Source organism: Mastigoproctus giganteus, chromosome 2 (assembly GCF_048544385.1).
Source record: "Mastigoproctus giganteus isolate SK-2022 chromosome 2, ASM4854438v1, whole genome shotgun sequence".
In the NCBI taxonomy this organism is placed as follows: Eukaryota; Metazoa; Arthropoda; class Arachnida; order Uropygi; family Thelyphonidae; genus Mastigoproctus; species Mastigoproctus giganteus.
The window spans coordinates 18,849,172-18,868,581 of NC_143576.1; the positions used below are offsets into that span (position 1 = coordinate 18,849,172).

General features: G+C 37.1%; 1 protein-coding gene across 1 annotated transcript in view; it reads left to right on the forward strand.

The window, feature by feature from the left end:
• Positions 1-19,410, forward strand: part of rictor (rapamycin-insensitive companion of Tor) — a 707,794-nt gene that overhangs the window by 389,053 nt on the left and 299,331 nt on the right. The window contains exons 20-21 of the mRNA XM_090388323.1: positions 4,515-4,679; positions 17,965-18,120. Coding sequence (XP_090244449.1) covers positions 4,515-4,679; positions 17,965-18,120 — 321 coding nt within the window. The remainder of the gene's footprint in view (positions 1-4,514; positions 4,680-17,964; positions 18,121-19,410) is intronic.

The window sequence follows — 19,410 nt, forward strand, 5'->3', positions numbered from 1 at the left end:
TAATAATTTAACTTGTAACGTAGATTGTAACATACGATAGCAATATTCATAGAGCTTTTAGAATCGGTGATTTGGCATAGATAGCCAGCGAGAGAGTTCGAAACATGTGGGTGGCTATAGATAGTTAAATTTATTATTATCTATTATAACTGCTTAGATGTTACAAATGTAATTTTATAATACATACAACATAACTTATGTAACATAAGTTATGTTAACATATAACGTAACATATAATATAACTATGTATAACACTTGATACTGAAATATATATATATAGAGTTATAACTGCATTGGGATATAAGTTTAATGTTATATTTTTAATTGTATTGAAATTGAATCGAAATCATGCTTCAGACTAGAGCAGAAAAGAAAAAGGCTAAAGGTAGTGGGAGTGCTGTTGCTCAGGGGAGAACTGAGGGGGGGGTTGTCCTCTGAATTACATCCTTTTGAAACATACTGCTTGTTTGATGTTTGTGGAGCTATGAGAAATGGGACACGATATGGCCAAGCACACACAAGTCTTTGTGTGTGCTTGATGTAAGGAGAGTGAGGAAATCAGGTGCAATCCAGTGTTATGTGCCTTTATGACTCGTAGAATTTAAATTGAGGGGAGCCATCAAGCTATCACCACATCAACGCCAGAGCTTGCACTTGAACATCAGTCAACACAGCAGCAATCCCCAAGGGAGAATGCACTGGTCCCACAGGAACTAGTTGTTGGTTACTGTTGTCAGTGAAATGGGGAATATATTGTGCAAAAAAGGATAGGTGGAACAGGACCAGGGTATGTGTGCCAGGGGTGAAAGTTGACGTTGTAGAGCAGATATCTTTCAAGGGCAAAAAAATAATATTGTTGAACGTGCTGGCATTAATGATATTAACAGTAGGAGAATTGCAGAATTAATTAACAAGTACAGGTCACTGGTGAAAAAAAGCCATGAGTTAGAGTTGAATTTGAAAGTGTCTGCAATTCTGCCCAGACACAATAGGAGGGAATACATGATGAGAGCCTTGTCAATCAGTTCGGCCCGGCCCTGGAGAGAGATTGTGCAAGGCTTATGGGGTAGAATTTTTTTCAGCCTGGTCAGTGCTTGTTAACAAGAGAGACTGCTTCTACAGGGATGGGATACACTTAAATAAAAAGGGTATATGAATATTTTCTGATGCTATCGAGGCAGTGTTAGGTGGGTCGGAAAACTGCTAGCTTGGGGGGGGGGGGAGAGCAGGATACATGGACTAATAGATTAACAGTAGCCCCGGAAGAGTTGAAAGTGATTCCTGCATTGCTTCTATTGGAATGGGCACCAGCCTGGAAAACAAAGTTCGGGGGGTTTTCAGAGACTGTTGGGAGTCATCGTGGAACAAGTAAATACATGGGCTGTGTTAGGCTAGCTAAGAATAAGAACAGGTGCATGTCTACTTGTGCGTACACCAATGCTAGGAGTTTGGTAATTAAATTTGATGAATTTGAGGTGTTGGTCAATTGTTCAAAGCAGATATTGTTGGGATATCAGAGATGTGGCGTCGCACAGATACAAGGAATGCAGAGTTGAAATTTTGGGAGTACAATGTGTACAGAAAGGATAGGAAGGGAGGAGGGGGTTCAGCCAGTTGTTATGGATGGACAGTGCAGTGTTCAGTCAGTTTGGTGTGACATAAACACGGGCAAAGCAATATTGAGAGTAGGAATGTGTTACAGGCCTAATGACTCGAATGAGTATAATGAAAAACTGTACAGAGAAATAGAGTGCACCCGTAAATCAGATTGTCTTATAATGGGGGATTTTAATTTCCTGGATATTGACTGGAATTTGGGGTTGGTCACTCACACACTAGCAAGGCTTTTGTGGATTTATTGGATGATTATTTTCTACATCAGCATGTTCGGGAGGCAACTAGAGGGAGTAATACTCTTGGTCTGATTTTCAGTAATGATTCTTCATGCATTAAGAATCTGCAGGTAAAGGAACCACTAGGTGGCAGTGATCACAGTGTGCTGATGTGGGATTTCCTCAGAGAGGTAACTATCATCAGGGGTAAAGGGAAGGGTTATTGCTTTCATAAAGGTGACTATGGCAGTCTGAGACAGTTATTAAATTCTGTACAGTGGAACCAACTGATGATGTTACCAAGAGCAAATTCTAAATGGTAAGAATTCAAAGAATTAATCTTGGAAGCTACTAGGCTTTTCCTACTTATTATTAAGAAATACTGTTCAAGGTTTTGGCCTAAATGGATGTCAGCTGAACTAATGAGACATGTGGCAGAGAAAAAAAATGCATGGGATACATATAAATTAACAGATAACACAGAAGCCTATGGTTGATATAAGCTGGTCTGTAATCAAGTCACAAAGGACATTAGGCAGGCAAAGGCAGATTACGAGAAATCTTTGGCCAAGGCTGCAAAGAAAAATGGCAAAGAGTTCTCTACTTATGAAAAATTATAGAAGGAAGGAAGTGGATGAACGTGATTGGTCCACTTTATATCGATGATTCAATCATGATGATCCTACTCAGGTAGCTAGCAAACGGAATGAGCATTTTGCATCTACATTTACACTTGAGGAGTTATTCAGGGAGGGGAATGCGAGAGGTTTATAAAACTCTGATAGTGAGCTAAATGATTGTGTAATAACTGAGAACAAAGTTTAGCTGAAACTGTTGAAGATCAACATAAGAAAGGCACCTGGGGTGGATGGGATCTGTCCAGTAAGCAAAGTATAAGCAAACCCTTAGCCATAGTTATGAGAGCTCCCTTGGACTCATGGGAGGTACCCATGGGCTGGAGAAGTGCAAATGTGACCCAAATTCACAAAGGAGGATCAAAGGGCGACACAAGTAATTACAGACCTGTTAGTTTAACTTCTGTTCCTTGGAAATTAATGGAGGCACTGGTGAAAGAAGCACTTCAGGATCATCTAGACAAGACTTCAGTTATAGTTCAGACATAGCATAGGTTTTAAAGTGAAGTCTTGTCTGACTAATTTGAATGGGTACTATGATGTGGTCATAAAGGAACTGGATGCAAAGAATAATTTTGGTATCATATACTTGTATCTTAGGAAGGCTTTTGATACTGTTGCACATGGGAGACTGCTGTATAAATTGGAGAGGTATGGCATTAAGGGTAAGTTGCTACAATGGATAAAGGGTTTGTTGAGTGGGAGAAGACAGAAAGTGGTAATCAATGGACACTGCTTTTCGTGGACTAATGTTATTCATGGAGTCCCCCAGGATTCAGTGTTGGGTCCATTGTTGTTTTCTGTATTTATAAATGATATTGACGAAGGTATATCAAGCTTACTGTCTAAGTTTGCAGATGATATGAAGGGTGGTGGGTTGTTAATGACACTAATGACTAATGGTACGCTGTCAATGATATACCGGAAGTTTTCTAGTAGGGAAAAGGATGTGATTATCCCCTTGTATAAGGCAGTGGTCAGGCCACACCTTGAGTACTGTATACAGGTCTGGAGGTCTCATTTTAGGAAGGATGTAGAACTGCTGGAATGAATACAGAGAAGGGCCACAAGATTAGTGAATGAAACAAAGGATTGCTCTAATTAAGAAAGGCTTAAATTTTGCAAATTCCAGTGTCTCTTGTGACTAGGAATCTGCGATCTCATTGAGCTCTATAAAGTCTTGAATGAGTAAGCTTAATGCTGATGGGATTCTTCCTCTTGCCCAGATTAATCGCCTGATGGAACATAAATTCAAATTGAGGAAAGACAGTTGTAGAATAGACGTGTGGAAACCCTTTACCCAGTTGGTTGTTGATTTCTATAGCAAACTTCCATCTGTCGTATTAGGGGAAAACTTAAATAAATTGAAGGCAAAACTCGACAAACATTTGGAGCAAATGGATGGGTGAAAAGGGAAGGTTTTTTTTTTTTTTTGGCTGATGCTGTATAAGCTTCCTTTCTTGCATCATATGCCTTTACTAATGCTAAATAGAATACTGCATGTTGAATTAAAGAAAATTTATAAGAAATGAGAAAGGATGCAATGTGTACTGGCTTATCTGCTCACGAGAAAACACATCCTACATTTTTTTAGGACAGCTAGAGAAAAACTCTGCTACCAATTGCAAAATTTTTGCAATGGCTACATATAGTTAATGTAATTCTTTATTAAAAATTATATTGCTTATTGTTTTGTTACTGTGGAGTTGCTTCTGCACCTTAGTACAGCTACTGGTATTTGTAATGTGGTTATTTAAAATTTATAATCTCTCTCTCGCTCTCTCTCTCATGTGTGCGTATGCACGCACACATATATACACTGTTGTCTTGGTCACATTCCTATGCTTTGTAATCACTTGCGTCTATGGCACTTTTTATCTCTAAATATTTAGAAATTATTGGTTTTCATATTGTAAAATTTTGAAAGAGAATTAAACTTCTGTTTTACAGCTTTTTAATTTTTTTTAAATTTTAATTATAAAGATGTGAAATTCTTGTATGTAATAATACACCTGACATTTATATATTTACATATTTGATTTTTCAGAATTCCCGTTTCTATGCAACAAATTACTTGCGCATTCTTTTGCGTGCCAACTTTTCTGGTTTTCGTAAATGGGCAATAGAACTACTCGTTACTCAACTTTATGACAAAAGTCGTGCTGTGTCTTTAGTAGCCACAGATATTCTGAATGAAGCTTGTGATATCAAGGTAAAATTTTATTTTGAAAATTTTTCATGGAAGGGTTTTTGTTTATGTTGTATACTATTAGCATGTATCTTTGGTGGACTCTAGTGATAAAATACAAGGCAGAGTTAAATTTGTTGTTGTAGGTAATAGGATTGGTATTTGCCATATAGCACAAGCAAGCCACAGGCTTTTGCTGCATAGACAAAAAAAAAAAAAAAAAAAAACCACAAGTAGATAAGAAAATCAAATTATATGTTTCCCTCCTCACACAAGTAACTATCCAGTTGACCTTTGAATTTATTCAAACTGTCAGCCTTAACTACCTTCTAGGGCAACTTGTTCCAGCAATCAATGACTTGCTGGCTAAAAGAAAACTTCCTACAATCTAATATAAACAGCAACTGCCTGTAATTTGAATTTATGACCCTAGTCCTGGAATTCTTTATAACAGTGAGAATTCCAACTGCATTCATTTTACTAATCCCTCCCAGAGCCTTATAAACCTCAATCAGGTCATCTCTTAGGTGCCTGGTTGCCACTTTTGTAGCCCATGTAATTAGTCTTTGCTCATATGGTCATCCTTCTTGTGATATCCCCATTTGAATTACCTGTCTTTGGATCCTTTCAACAAGTTTAGTATTTTTTTCTACTGAGGTCTGCATATTTGAACACAGTATTCCAAATATGTTTTTACAATTGCCTTACACAGTGAGATTATGACCTCCTTATCTCTACAGGATAACACTCGATAAATTATCGCTAGTACACCATGAGTTTACCTTGGTTGCCTGTTTGCACTGTTCAGAAAACTTTGTATTTGCCCGTATAGTCACTCCCAGATCCCTTTCCTCCTCCACTGTTTTTAATTCAGTCCCATGAAGGGTATAATTTATTTGTGGGTTACTATTCTCCAGGTGTAAGACCTTGCATTTAGCTGAATTAAAACATAGCTGCCACATTTTTGAAGGTCTGTACAAGTCATCCTAATGGAATGCTGCTTGGCACTGATCATTAACGCCTGCCAATCTTTACGTCATCTGCAAATTTTGACGTTATGCCTTCTATCCCTTCATCAATGTCATTTATGAAAATGAGAAACAACAGTGGTCCAAGAATTAATCATTGAGAGACTCCACTCCTGACAATACACCAATCTGAAGAATATCCATTAATCATAGCCTTCTGCTCTGCAGCCACCAAAAATCTATCTTAGAATCTTACCAGTAATTCCAACCTGTTCAAGCCTATACAGTAACCTCCCATGAGGAAAAGAGTCAAATGCTTTGATAAAATCCAAATAAACTATGTCAAAATTGTTCTCTAAATCCAGCTCATAAGTAACTGTATCAAAATAGTCGATTATGTTAGTTTCGCAAGATTTATCCTTAACAAAGCCATGTTTTGTGTCCTTCAGAATGCCACATCTATTCAGTTGTCCCTAGATCGTACTCTTAATTATTGCCTGTAAGATTTTTCGTGCACTGAAGTCAGACTATCGGTCTGTAGCTACGAACTTCACTCTTAGAACTGCTTTTATGTATTGGCAATACATTGGCATTTCCAATCCAAAGAAATCGCCTCTGAGTCCAATGATGCCCTCATAATTAACCTCAATAGTTTAATACACTCCCTCATGCTCTTCCTCAAAACTTCAGGGTATAAGCCATCAACTCTGAGAGCCTTACTTGCCTTTATGCTGAGAAGTTTTTCTAATAAATAATCATCTATAATTATGATATCACATAATTTCATATGGCACAACCACGCTCACACAGCATCTTCTCAAGATGCACGGTCGGTCTTTCTTCAGTGACAACTGATGCAAAGTACCTATTCAATTCATCAGCAACATGAGCTGGGTTATCTAAGACTTTCCCACACCCAAAGCACAGGTTCAAATCCGATTAGCTTTCTTCTTTGTTGTATTCATAAATATGAAAAATTCCTTGTCCTCATTCTTCGCTCTCTTAGGCAATGCTTTCCCATATGCAGCCTTGGCTTCCCTGACCTTAGTTGTAGTACTATTATAGATCAACTTGTACTTCCTGTAGGCCTCAGTACTTTTCGTCATTTTATAACTGTCCCATGCTATCTTTTTTTGCTCTGTTTTGACCAGCCAGCTCTGCAATCGTCCATTTAGGCATTCTCCTGCTGCAATATTTCCTGCTACAGAAGCCATGAATGCATACAGGTGTGTATGCATTCATGGCTTCTGTAATTTTTGCTTTAAAAGTATTCCATAACTCAAATGTATTCGCCATCCCTCAGCAATCCATTCAATTCACAGATGCCGTATAGCACCTTAAACTGTCAAAGACCCCTGTTCTGAAGTTAAAATCTGCACCTTTAACTACTGCAACATCTTTCTTCCTCTTCCAACTGATGATTGCACAATCCCTTCGTGACAATGGCTCTTGTACTTTAAGCCCTGTGATGTCATCTGATTCGTTAGTAATGATGAAGTGAAGAGTATTCTCACCCCTAGTACTTTCTCAAACATGCTGGTGCAAATAATAATCTAGTTTATTTAAAAAAGTTTTTTCCCATGGTGAGTTTCCCTCCCACTTATTCCAATCAATCTGGGCCAGCTTAGTCTCCTATAATAAGATGTTCATGCTTGATTGCCCATTCCATCTGCATGTAAAAACTCTAGTCATATTCTCCACAATCTTCTGGTCTGTAAATTACACTTACTCTCGTTGTTCCTTTGCTTTCATCTAGCTCGCTCCACACAGATTCTATGCTTTCAGACGTAACTTCAGAGTCAGCAAAAGCTATTTTTGTGCTCAGGCTGCTTTACATAAGACGCATGACCTTTTTACCCCTTCTATCATCCTTTTCTTTCCTAAATTCATTATAGATACCATTGCGGAACTCGTCGTTACCAATTTCAGCGTACACCTGACATTTGAGACTAAGTAATTTTCCATGGCTTTCTGCCCTGAGCCCTGGAAGGATTGTGCAAGGCTCAAGGGGTAGAATTTTTTTCAGTCTGGTCTGTACTTGTTAACAGGAGAGACTGCTTCTATAGGGATGGGATACACTTAAATAGAAAGGGTGAGATTGTTTGCTGCTGCTATCGAGGCAGTGTTAGGTGGGTCGGAAAACTGCTAGATTGGGGGGGATACAAGGACTAATAGATTAACAGTAGCCATTGGCAGAGGTGAAAGTGATTCTTGCACTGCTTCTATTGGAATGAGCCGCAGCCTGGAAAATAAAATGCAGGATATTTCAGAGACTGCTGGGAATCATTGGGGTACAAATAAACACATAGGTTGTGTTAGGGTAGCTAAGAAAAAGAACAGGTGCATGTATACTTGTGTGTACACCAATGCTAGGAATTTAGTAAATAAATTTGATGAATTTGAGGTATTGCTCAAAACATCAAAGGCAGATATTGTGGGGATTTCAGAGACGTAGTGTCACACAGATATAAGGAATGCAGAACTGGAATTTGGGGAGTACAGTGTCTACAGAAAGGATAGACAGGAAGGGAAGGGAGGAGGGGTTATGCTATTAGTTAAGAAATACATAAAATCCAAGGAAGTGAAGCCAGTCGACATTGCTGGACAGTGCAGTGTCGAGTCAGTTTGGTGTTACCTAAGCATTGGGAGATCAAAATTGAGAGTAGGAGTGTGCTATAGGCCTAATGACTCTGATGAGTATAATAAAAAACTGTACAGGGAAATAGAGTGGGCCAGTAAATCAGAGAGTCTTATAATGGGGGATTTTAATTTCCCAGATATTGACTGGAATTTGGGGGCTGGTCACTCACACACTAGCAAGGCTTTTGTGGATTTATTGGATGATTGTTTTCTACATCAGCATGTTCAGGAGGCAATTAGAGGGAGTAATACACTTGATTTGATTATCAGTAGTGATTCTTCATGCATTAAGAATCTGCAGGTAAATGAACCACTAGGTGGCAGTGATCACAGTGTGCTGAAGCGGAATTTACTCAAAGAGGTAACTACCATTAGGGGTAAAGAGAAGGGTTATTGCTTTCGTAAAGGCGACTACAATGGACTGAGACAGTATTTAAATTCTATACAGTGGGACCAACTGATGATGTTACCAACAGCAAATTCAAAATGGGAAGCATTCAAAGAATTTATCTTGGAAGCTACTAGGCTTTACATGCCAACTAAGAAATATTGTTCAAGGTTTAGGCCTAAGTGGATGTCAGATGAACTAATGAGACATATGGCAGAGAAGAAAAATGCATGGGATACATACAAATTAACACGTGACACAGAAGCCTATGTTAGATACAAGTTGATCTGTAACCAAGTTACAAAGGAGGTTAGGCAGACGAAGGCAGATTATGAGAAATCTTTGGCAAGGGATGCAAAGAAAAACAGCAAAGAGTTCTTTACTTATGTAAACTCTAGAAGGAAGGGGATGAAACAGATTGGTCCACTTGATATCGATGGGTCAACTGTTGATGATCCTGCTCAGGTAGCTAACAAACTGAATGAATATTTTGCATCGACATTCAAACATGAGGAGTTATTCAGCGAGGGGAATGCCAGAGGTCTATTCAACTCTGGCAGTAAGCTAGTGAATCTTGTAATAACTGAGAGTAAAGTGGAGGAGAAATTGTTGAAGATAAATACAAGAAAGGCAGCTGGGGGTGGATGGGATCTATCCAATTATATTAAAGGAAGCAGCAGAGGAAGTAAGCAAACCCTTACCCATAATTATGAGAGCTTCTTTGTACTCAGGGGAGGTACCCATAGACTGGAGATGTGCAAATGTAACCCCAGTCCACAAAGGAGGATCAAAGGCTGACACAAGTAATTATAGACCTGTTAGTTTAACTTCGTTTCCAGAAAAATTAATGGAGGCACTGGTTAAAGAAGCACTGCAGGATCATCTAGACAAGACTTCAGTTATAGCTCAGACACAGCATGATTTTGTTAAGGGGAAGTCTTGCCTGACCAATTTGATTGGATACTATGATGCAGTCACAAAAGAACTGGATGCAGGGAATAACTTTGATATTATATACTTGGATCTTAGAAAGGCTTTTGATACTGTTGCACATGGAAGACTGCTGCACAAATTGGAGCAGTGTGGCATTGGAGGCAAATTGCTGCTATGGATAAAGGGGTGGTTGAGGGGGAGAAGACAGAGAGTGGGAATCAATGGACACTGCTCATTGTAGACTAATGTTATTAGTGGAGTCCTTCAGGGTTCAGTATTGGATCCATTATTGTTTTCTGTATTTATAAATGATATTGATGATGATCAAGCTTAATGTCCAAGTTTGCAGATGATACGAAGGTTGGCAGGGTTGTCAAGGACACTACTGACACTATGCTACTGCAACAGGATCTGGAAAGATTGAGTGGATGGGCTGAGAGGTGGCAAATGAAGTTTAACATTGACAAATGTAAAGTACTACATATGGGAAACAGCAACCCCAGAGCAATGTATCAACTCTGCGGTACTACACTGACAGTGGTAGAGAATGAAAGGGACCTGGGGGTGGTTGTGCAGTCAGATATGAAGTTTTCTGAGCAGTGCGGACGGGCGGCAAGAGTAGCTCATGGTGTATTGTCGATGATATATAGGAATTTTTCTAGCAGGGATAAGGAGGTGATTATTCCCTTGTATAAGGCAATGGTCAGACCGCACCAAGACTGTATACAGGTCTGGAGGCCTCATTTAAAGAAGGATGTAGAGATGCTGGAACGAGTACAGAGAAGGGCAACAAGATTAGTGAATGGAACAAAGGGGTGCTCTTACGAAGAAAGGCTTACGTTTTGCAAATTACAGTGTCTGGAGACTGGGCACCGGCGAGGTGATCTGATAGAGGTGTATAAAGCCTTGAATGGTTTGAGCATGCTTAATGCTGATGTGATTCTTCCTCTTGCTCAGAATAATCATAATCACCTGAAAGGGCATAAATTCAAATTGAGGAAAGACAGATGTAGGATAGACGTGAGGAAATTTGCCTTTAGCCAGCGGGTGGTTGGTTGCTGGAATAGACTTCCATCCCTTGTCGTGGAAGTTGATAGCCTAAATAAGTTTAAGGCTCAGCTGGACAGGTATTTCGAACAAACAGAGGGGTGAAGTGGATGTGGTTATTTTTTATTTATTTATTTATTTGTTTCTTGTTGTTGTTTTTTTTTTTTTTTTTTTTTTTTGGCTGATGCGGCATAAGCTTGCTTTCTTGCATCAAATGCCTCTACTAATGCTAATGCTAATTAAAGCTATTTAGGTTTGCATCCCCAGATTCATCTCCCCTCTCATTTGAAACATTGCTATCCTCAGAACATCTTATCAACTTTAGCAACAAACAAGAATTCATGAGGCGAGTGCAAGCATTACTTTGACCCCTATTAGCATTAGTAGAAGCATGCCGACTGGGCTAGCCAGGTAGGTAAAGTGCCTATCTGACAACCCAAAGGTCGCTGGTTCGATTCCCGCCTTGGGCTTGGATCCCAGTAAAATGCAAAAAAACTTTGGGAGATGCATTATGGCCATAGAAGCTGATGTGCCAACAACTAACAAGGAAAAAAAAAAATAAAATAAAAATAGTAGAGGCACATGATGCAAGAAAGCAAGCTTATACAACATCATAACCAAAAAAAAAAAAAAAACCCTTCCAATTTCACTGATCGATTCATTCCAAGTGTTTGTCTAGTTCTGCATTGAATTAATTTAAGCTATCAACTTCCACACCACCAGATGGAAGTTTGTTCCAGCAATCAACTACCCATTGGCTAAAGGCAAAGTTCAACACATCTATTCTACAACTGTCTTTCCTCAGTTTGAATCTATACCCTCTCAGGTTTCTAGTCTAAGCAAGAGGAAAGAATCCCATCAGCATTGAGCCTGCTCAATCTATTCAAGGCCTTATACACTTCAATCAGATTGTCTCACAGGTGCCTAGTCTCCAGAAGCTGCAGTTTGCAGAACTTAAGCCTTTCTTCATGAAATCCCCAGCAACTGGCTTTCCATGCTGCTGCTCATTCCAATAGAAGCCAATATCATCAGATAAACGTGGATCTAAATTGTTGTCCCCCCCCCCTCATAACTAGCAGTTTCCCTAACGTCTTAGGATATTGTCAGTGATGCCGCCTCCATAGCCAGGTGGTCTGGAGCAGCAGTGCGTAGCACACGCTTCTTGATTAAACCGGGGTTCGAGACAATGACCACCAAATACGGAGGGTGTGGGAAGATCAGGGAATGACCGCCGCATATCCCTGGAGAAATATGGCCTTAGTTGCTAATGCTCCTAAAAACCAAATAACAACAACAACAGCTCAATATCGTCAGTGATATTTGCAAAAATCCTTATACCACCTATGTTCAAATGAATACCATCTCCCCAAAATAGATTCCTTATACCTACAAATGCAAACCATGCTGATAAAAAAAAAAAAATTTATCCTCTAGAGCAGGGGTCATCAACCTTTTAATACCTGCCACCCACTTTTGTATATTTGTTGATAGTAAAATTTCCTTACCGCCCACTGGTGCTGCAGTAACTCAATTTAGCGCAAGTGCTGTGTAATTTAAAGCATAATAAATTATTATCTATATTCAAAGTTTAGAGATGGAATTCAAAAGTAAATTGCAAAAGGATATTTTAAAAAGTCAAACTCGCGAAGTTGTTAGCAATGTATTCGATATATGGAGGAAGAACAAAATTTGTAACAACGGACAAAAATCCCCTCTGCCCACCATGAAAGCTTGAATCTCCCACTAGTGGGTGGTAGGGACCAGGTTGATGACCACTGCTCTTGAGCCTTGCAGATTCGCTGAAGTCTCGAGTTAATCAACAAGAATTTCAGCATATAGTCCCTCATCATTCTGGGCAGAATTGCATGCACATACACATTCTGACTTAAATCCCTGCATTTTTTCAGCATAGTCCTGTATTTATCCAACCAATGGTCAGGTTAGAGTTCACCATATAGATGTGGTCAGGTCGTGTATATTTAATATCATTAGTCCCCCACATGAATAATAATTCTCTCTTTATCTCCCTTAAACTGTGACAATCTATTGGAAACATCATCATCAATTGTTTCTCCTGGCAAACAACATGTAGTTATTATTAAAGAATATTTACAAACAAAAAACCTTATGTAAGCCATTTCGCAGTCATTGCAATACTAGACACATATGATTCCATTCCATTTCAGTGATAACTTGAGGCTGCTACTTAGGAGATCTAAAATGCAGTTGGAGTTGATATTCCAGTCCAAATTGCAAGTGTGAAATGCATTAAATTTCAGCAAAATCTGATCGTATTGTAACATAATTAATTCTTAGTTTGTTAGAGTTCACCATATACTTTGTAGATGTGGTCCAAAGCATGCAGAGATCAAGATGTGATGTCCATCCTACATGGAGTATTGGCTGACTCCCTGTGAAATGAGTTAGTACTAGATAGTAGGCGACTCTCATTACTTGGTTCAGTATCACTACTTTGCTTAACCCTGCAGTATCAGAATTTAACTACACTTGTGTGGTGTAACTTGAAAATAATGAGCCAGCATTAACTGTTGTTGAAAGATAAAAATCTGATTTTTCTGTGCATTCCTAAATATAGGCAAAGTATGTTTTTGTTTCCAGTTCATTTTTCATAAAACTCTCCACATGATCTGATTATTACTAATTGCTCTTATGGTTATAAACTACTTAGATAGTATGAATCAGAGCTGTAATAACTCAATATATTCTACGTTGATAATAATATTAGTAAATAAATAAGAGGAGTTAACCTCAATATAGTACGTGGAACACTTCCGTATGATACCCTCCAGAAATTAAAACGGAAAAAACGAAAAAATCGACAACTTACCGGAACATTAAAGTAAAATATAAATAATTAAATAATCAATTTAACACAATTCAAAATCAATTTAAAACAATTAAAATTCAAATTAACGCAATTAAAAGAATCTAACGAAAATATTCAAAACGATTTTCCTTCCTGAAGCTGACAATGCTTTTCGACCGACTGTCGTGATCACAGGAACGAAAATTACCGAATCAGGCTAAACCTGCAACTTAAATAGTGATTATATGTCTTCGCGCATGCGCGTAAAGGTCCACGCATCGGAGATCAAATATGGCCGCCGAACATTAACAGAATTCTCATGTAATTTAATTTCAACGGTTTCTGCAATTAATAGTCGCGTATAATTACGTTGAACATTAAGTATTTAGGCCTCGTTATAACGAGGCCAAAATACTTAATGTTCAACGTAATTATACGCGACTATTAATTGCAGAAACCGTTGAAATTAAATTACATGAGAATTCTGTTAATGTTCGGCGGCCATATTTGATCTCCGATGCGTGGACCTTTACGCGCATGCGCGAAGACATATAATATAATCACTATTTAAGTTGCAGGTTTAGCCTGATTCGGTAATTTTCGTTCCTGTGATCACGACAGTCGGTCGAAAAGCATTGTCAGCTTCAGGAAGGAAAATCGTTATGAATATTTTCGTTAGATTCTTTTAATTGCGTTAATTTGAATTTTAATTGTTTTAAATTGATTTTGAATTGTGTTAAATTGATTATTTAATTATTTATATTTTACTTTAATGTTCCGGTAAGTTGTCGATTTTTTCGTTTTTTCCGTTTTAATTTCTGGAGGGTATCATACGGAAGTGTTCCACATACTATATTGAGGTTAACTCCTCTTATTTATTTACTAAGGTTATAAACTACATATTTTTTGAAAAATTCATTATTATTTTTGAATAATAATCATATGGGAGAAAGAGTTAACAACATTCATAATTTTCATATTTCATGTGCTTCATGGTATGCCAAATTTGAAGTAAATTTTGAATGTTGTTTAAATGATCATGCATTTAAGTTTTTAAAATTGGAAAATGGAGGCTGATAGCTTCATCTTTGTTTTATGCCTGTTTTTTTTTTTTTTTTCAGCAGAATTATTTTTTTTAAATAAAAAATGTAAATAACACTTGCATTTTCTAAATATTATTTATTTATTTTTTTTTTTATTAAAAACTCAAAAAAAAAAAAAAATTCATACAATAAGTATTCAGTACATTAAGACGAGTTGAAATATTGGTTTACTCCCAGTGGAATTTATAAAAAAAAAAAAAAAAAAAAAAAACACCAACAAAATCTCCAGAAATTAAAAAGAAAGGTTAACCTGTCAGGTCTAGCATCACCATGTTTGTAATGTTTAGAGATCCCACTCCTGACATAACACTAATCTGAAGAATATCCATATTTGTTAAGGAGTGATTTGGGCTGACCAAGTTGATTGGATGCTGTGTGCAGTAACAAAGGAACTGAATGCAAAAAATACTTGGATTTCAGGAAAACTTTTAATGGCATTGCACATAAAAGATGGCTATACAAATTGGAGCATTGCGGCATTAACGGCAAGTTACTGATCTGGATAAAGGGATGGTTGAGTGGGAGAAGACAGTGAGTGGTTATCAATGGGCCTTCTCTTGGTGGACTAATATTATTAGTGGAGTCCCTCTCGGTTCATTGCTGTGCCCATTGTTGTTTTCAGTATTTATTAATGATATTGATGAAGGTATATCAGGTTTAATGTGTTAAGTTTGCTGATGATACAAAGGTTGGCAAGGTGGTTAGAGACAGTAATCAGGGTGAGCTACTGCAACAAGATCTAGAAAAATTAGGCCAGTGTGCTGAAAAATGGCAGTTGAAGTTTAATGTTGACAAATACAAGATACTGCATATACTCATCTCTTTATCCATAAGCACTACCTTTTCCTTAATGCCACTGTACTCCACTTTCTACAGCAGTCATTGATGTGGAAGAGTTTCTAAAGCTTTTCTGACGTCAGAGTATCAGATTATGATATCAAAATTATTTTTTTGCATTATAATAACCAGTGAAATTGATCAGACAAAGTGACAAAGTATTGCCGTGATTGCTGTATAACTGCATTACTGTCTGCATTGTCCTGCATTACTTCTTTAACAAATGATCCCTTGTTTTTCATGGAATGGAAGTCAAGCTTATAGATCTGTAATTATTCACTTCTCCCTTTGCTTCCTCTTTTTGATTTAGGGTGATATTTGCACATTTCAAATCCATAAGGACTGCTCCTGATTCCAAGGATGCTTTCATAATCATGGCTAAAGGTTTGCTTACCTCTTTTAATATAATTGGAGAGATTCTGTCAGTCCCATTGTGCCTTATATACTTTTAGCTTCAAAAATTTCCCTTCCAATTTCTCCTCAGTTATCATAAAATCATGTAGCTTCGAGTTATAACTAAGTGTACTTGAGGTTCCCAACTCTGATAACATCTTCACAGATGATTGTAAATGCAAAATATTTATTTTGTTAGTCTGCTACCTGAACAGGATTATCAACAGTTATCTGTCATTTCATACCTGATTGACCAGGGTAGTTCATCCCTCCCTTTTTAGTGTTAACATAAACAAATAATTATTTTCTGCCTTTCTTTGCATTTTTAGCTAAAGACTTCTCATAATCTGCTTTAGCTTGCCTAAACCCTGTAGTGATTTGACTGCAGACTAGTTTGTATTACTGTTGGATACTGTGGTAATTTATAATCATTCCATGCATTTTTATTCTCTACCACTAGTCTGATCAGTTCTTCTGAAATCCTTTAAAATCTAATCCTTGAGCAATATCCCTTTGTTGGACAAAAAGCTTAGTAGCTTTTATGATTACTTTCCCGAATGCACTTAGAATTTGTATTTGTTGTGATCATCGTTAAATGGTGCCACTTGAGGGAATTTAGAAATTGTCTACAACCAGTGTAGAAACAATGGCAGAAACTAATGCCCTACCCTTCCCTTCCCTTTATTCTTGGTAGTAATACCTTTATGTAGCTCCCACATCAGCATATTATGATCACTGTCACCTTTATATGGGGCGCCTCCGGCCAGGTGGCAAGGAGCAGCAGTGCATAGCACATGCTTCTTGATTAGACCAGGGTTCAAGCCCATCACCACCAAATACGGAGGATGCGGAAAGGTCAGGGAATGACCACCGCGCATATTCCTGGAGCAATATGGCCTTAGTTGCTAATGCTCCTAAAAACCAAATAACAACAACGACCTCTATATGGATACTCTTAATGATGATGAGTCATTACTGATAATTAAATGAAGTATGTTTTCTGTTATTGCCTCTATAACATGCTGCTGCTGTAGAATACAATCATTTGACAAACCTAAAAAATTTCTTCTACGTGGAAGTGACAAATCCACAATTTACAATCCAGAAAGTTAAAATTCTCATAATAAGATATTCTGATTTACTTGCCCACTCTATATTCATCACAGATATTTGGCCTATAACACACTCCTATTTTCATTTCTCCCCCATTCTGTTTCTCTTTTCTGTACACATTGTACTTACCATATTCAAATTCCGCATCCATCATGTTTGAGTGGAATCAGTCATGTCTCTTGATACCTTTCAGTGTCTGCATTTGATGACCCAACCAAAAATTCAAATTCATGAAATTTGTTTACTGCACTCTTAGCATTAATATATACACAAGTGTACATATAACTTTTTCCTTCTCTTAGTAACAAATGCTTCACCTTATTAACCCTAAGGTATATAAATTTATAATTAATCTAAATATGAAAATGCCCTAACGCTAATCACCCCATTATCCCTTTACTCCTGAAATAGACTACATCCGGTGGTGACCTTGAGTTCATTCTCTTAGTGGTATGACTATATGCTGAATGGAGTAACTGTCAGAAGCTCATTATGGCAGTATTTTATATTTTTAATTTAATTTTCTCAGTATTTTCTTTGGCTTTAATGGAATATGAAGCTACTGTTCATTTTATTTCCCTACTGCCGACCGGGCTAGCTGGGTGGGTAAAGTACCTGCCTAGCAACCCAAAGGTCACGGGTTCGAATCCCGCCTCAGGCTTGGATCAAAGTACTGCAAAAACCTTGGGAGGTGCATTATGGCCATAGAAGCCGATGCCCCAACTACCAAAAAAAAAAAAAAAAAAATTTCCCTACTACAACTGTATAGCATCACTTAACCATGGATATTCATTGCAAAAAGGAAAAGTATTTCTTTCCTAGAATTTTAAGAATATAAAGAAAATGTACAAAATACTTCATTTATAATTATATTCTATTTAAATTATCAGCAAATAAATATTTTTTTGTGAGTTATAAAATAAATATTTTATTTTTAAATAAAATAAATATTTTAAATGTATCCTAAAATTCTTCTTTATTCATATGATTTCTACACCAATGTTACAATTTCCTTTACTAAGATTGCAGTGCTAGTTTTTCATTTTCTCTCTATTTCTAGGAAAATTTAGAAGCACTTGTTTCTTTACGGCCGACACTTTTGCACATTGGCGATAGAGGACTGCTGCTTTTACTTAGATTTCTTTCAGTTCCTAGTGGTTTTAAATTCTTAAAGGATACAAACTTTCTTGATTATGAACTTCAGCGATGGCACAAGGTAATAATCTGATTAAAGGCAGTTTCAGAATTCATATTAGTTTTAAGCAGTTAATCATTTTTTGGTTATATAAGTGATATTTCCTTTATATGATTATGTAAAGTAATTATATTTTTAATTTTTGATGTATAACCATTAAAAAAATATTATTAAGCATTAATAAATGTTATCTCTGATTTTTGTCAGCACAAGCAAAGGTGAGAGTTGGCCATTTGTCCTTATAAACTTTGGGAGGGGGGATTAGTAAATTGCATAAAGTGTTGTTTAATGTTATTAAATTCAAATTGTTAGTAAATTAATATTTCATACAATAAATTTTCATTAATTTGTAAATGCTTCTGATTTGAAAAGATATTAATAAAATGAGCCATTCAGGTGGATTTTTTTTTTTGCATTGTGTGTCTAATCTAAGCAGCAAATTGTGCCTATGGTAGTAACAAAAGATAACAATGTTATAGAGCAGCTATCATCTTTTAAGGACACAAAAGATGTTATTGTTGTACAAATTGATATTAATGATATTAAGAATAAGTGAGCTGAGAATTTACTAAACAGTCACAAAGAAATGTTGAGGAAAAGTCACATGTTAAGATTAAATTTTAAAGTGTTTGCAATTTGACCCTGCAGAGATTGTTCAGTGCTTGTTGTGTGGAATTTTTTTTTGGTCTATGTTTGTTAATAGAACAGACTGTTTTTATAGGGATAGGAGAGACTTAAATAGAAGCAATATAAGAATATTTGCTGATACTATCGAGGAAGTGTTACATGGGTTGGAAAACTACTAGCTTGGGGGATACACTGACTAATAGTTTAATGGTAGCTGCAAGAAGAGGTAAAATTGATTCTGGAACTGCTTCTATTGGGACCATACAGCAGCCTAGAAAACAAGGAGTGGGAGGGATTATTGGGCCTGCTGAAGGTTCTCATGGAAAAATCACACATATGAGCTGTGTTAAGAAGAGTAACAGCAAAAACACACACACACACACACACACACACACACACACACACACACACACACACACACACACACACACACACACACATTTTTTTTTTTACACTAATGCCAGAGTTCAGTAAATAATGATGAATTCGAAGTATTGGTTAAGTAATTTAATACAGATGTGCATATTGGAAACATGGTGCTGTTCAGACATGGGGATACAGAATTTGAATATCGTGAGTACAGTGTCTATAGAAAGGACAAACAGGATAGGAGAGCAGGTGTGGGAAGGAATCATGCTCTTGGTTAAGAATCACATAAAAAAAAAAGGGCACTGCACCCACTTG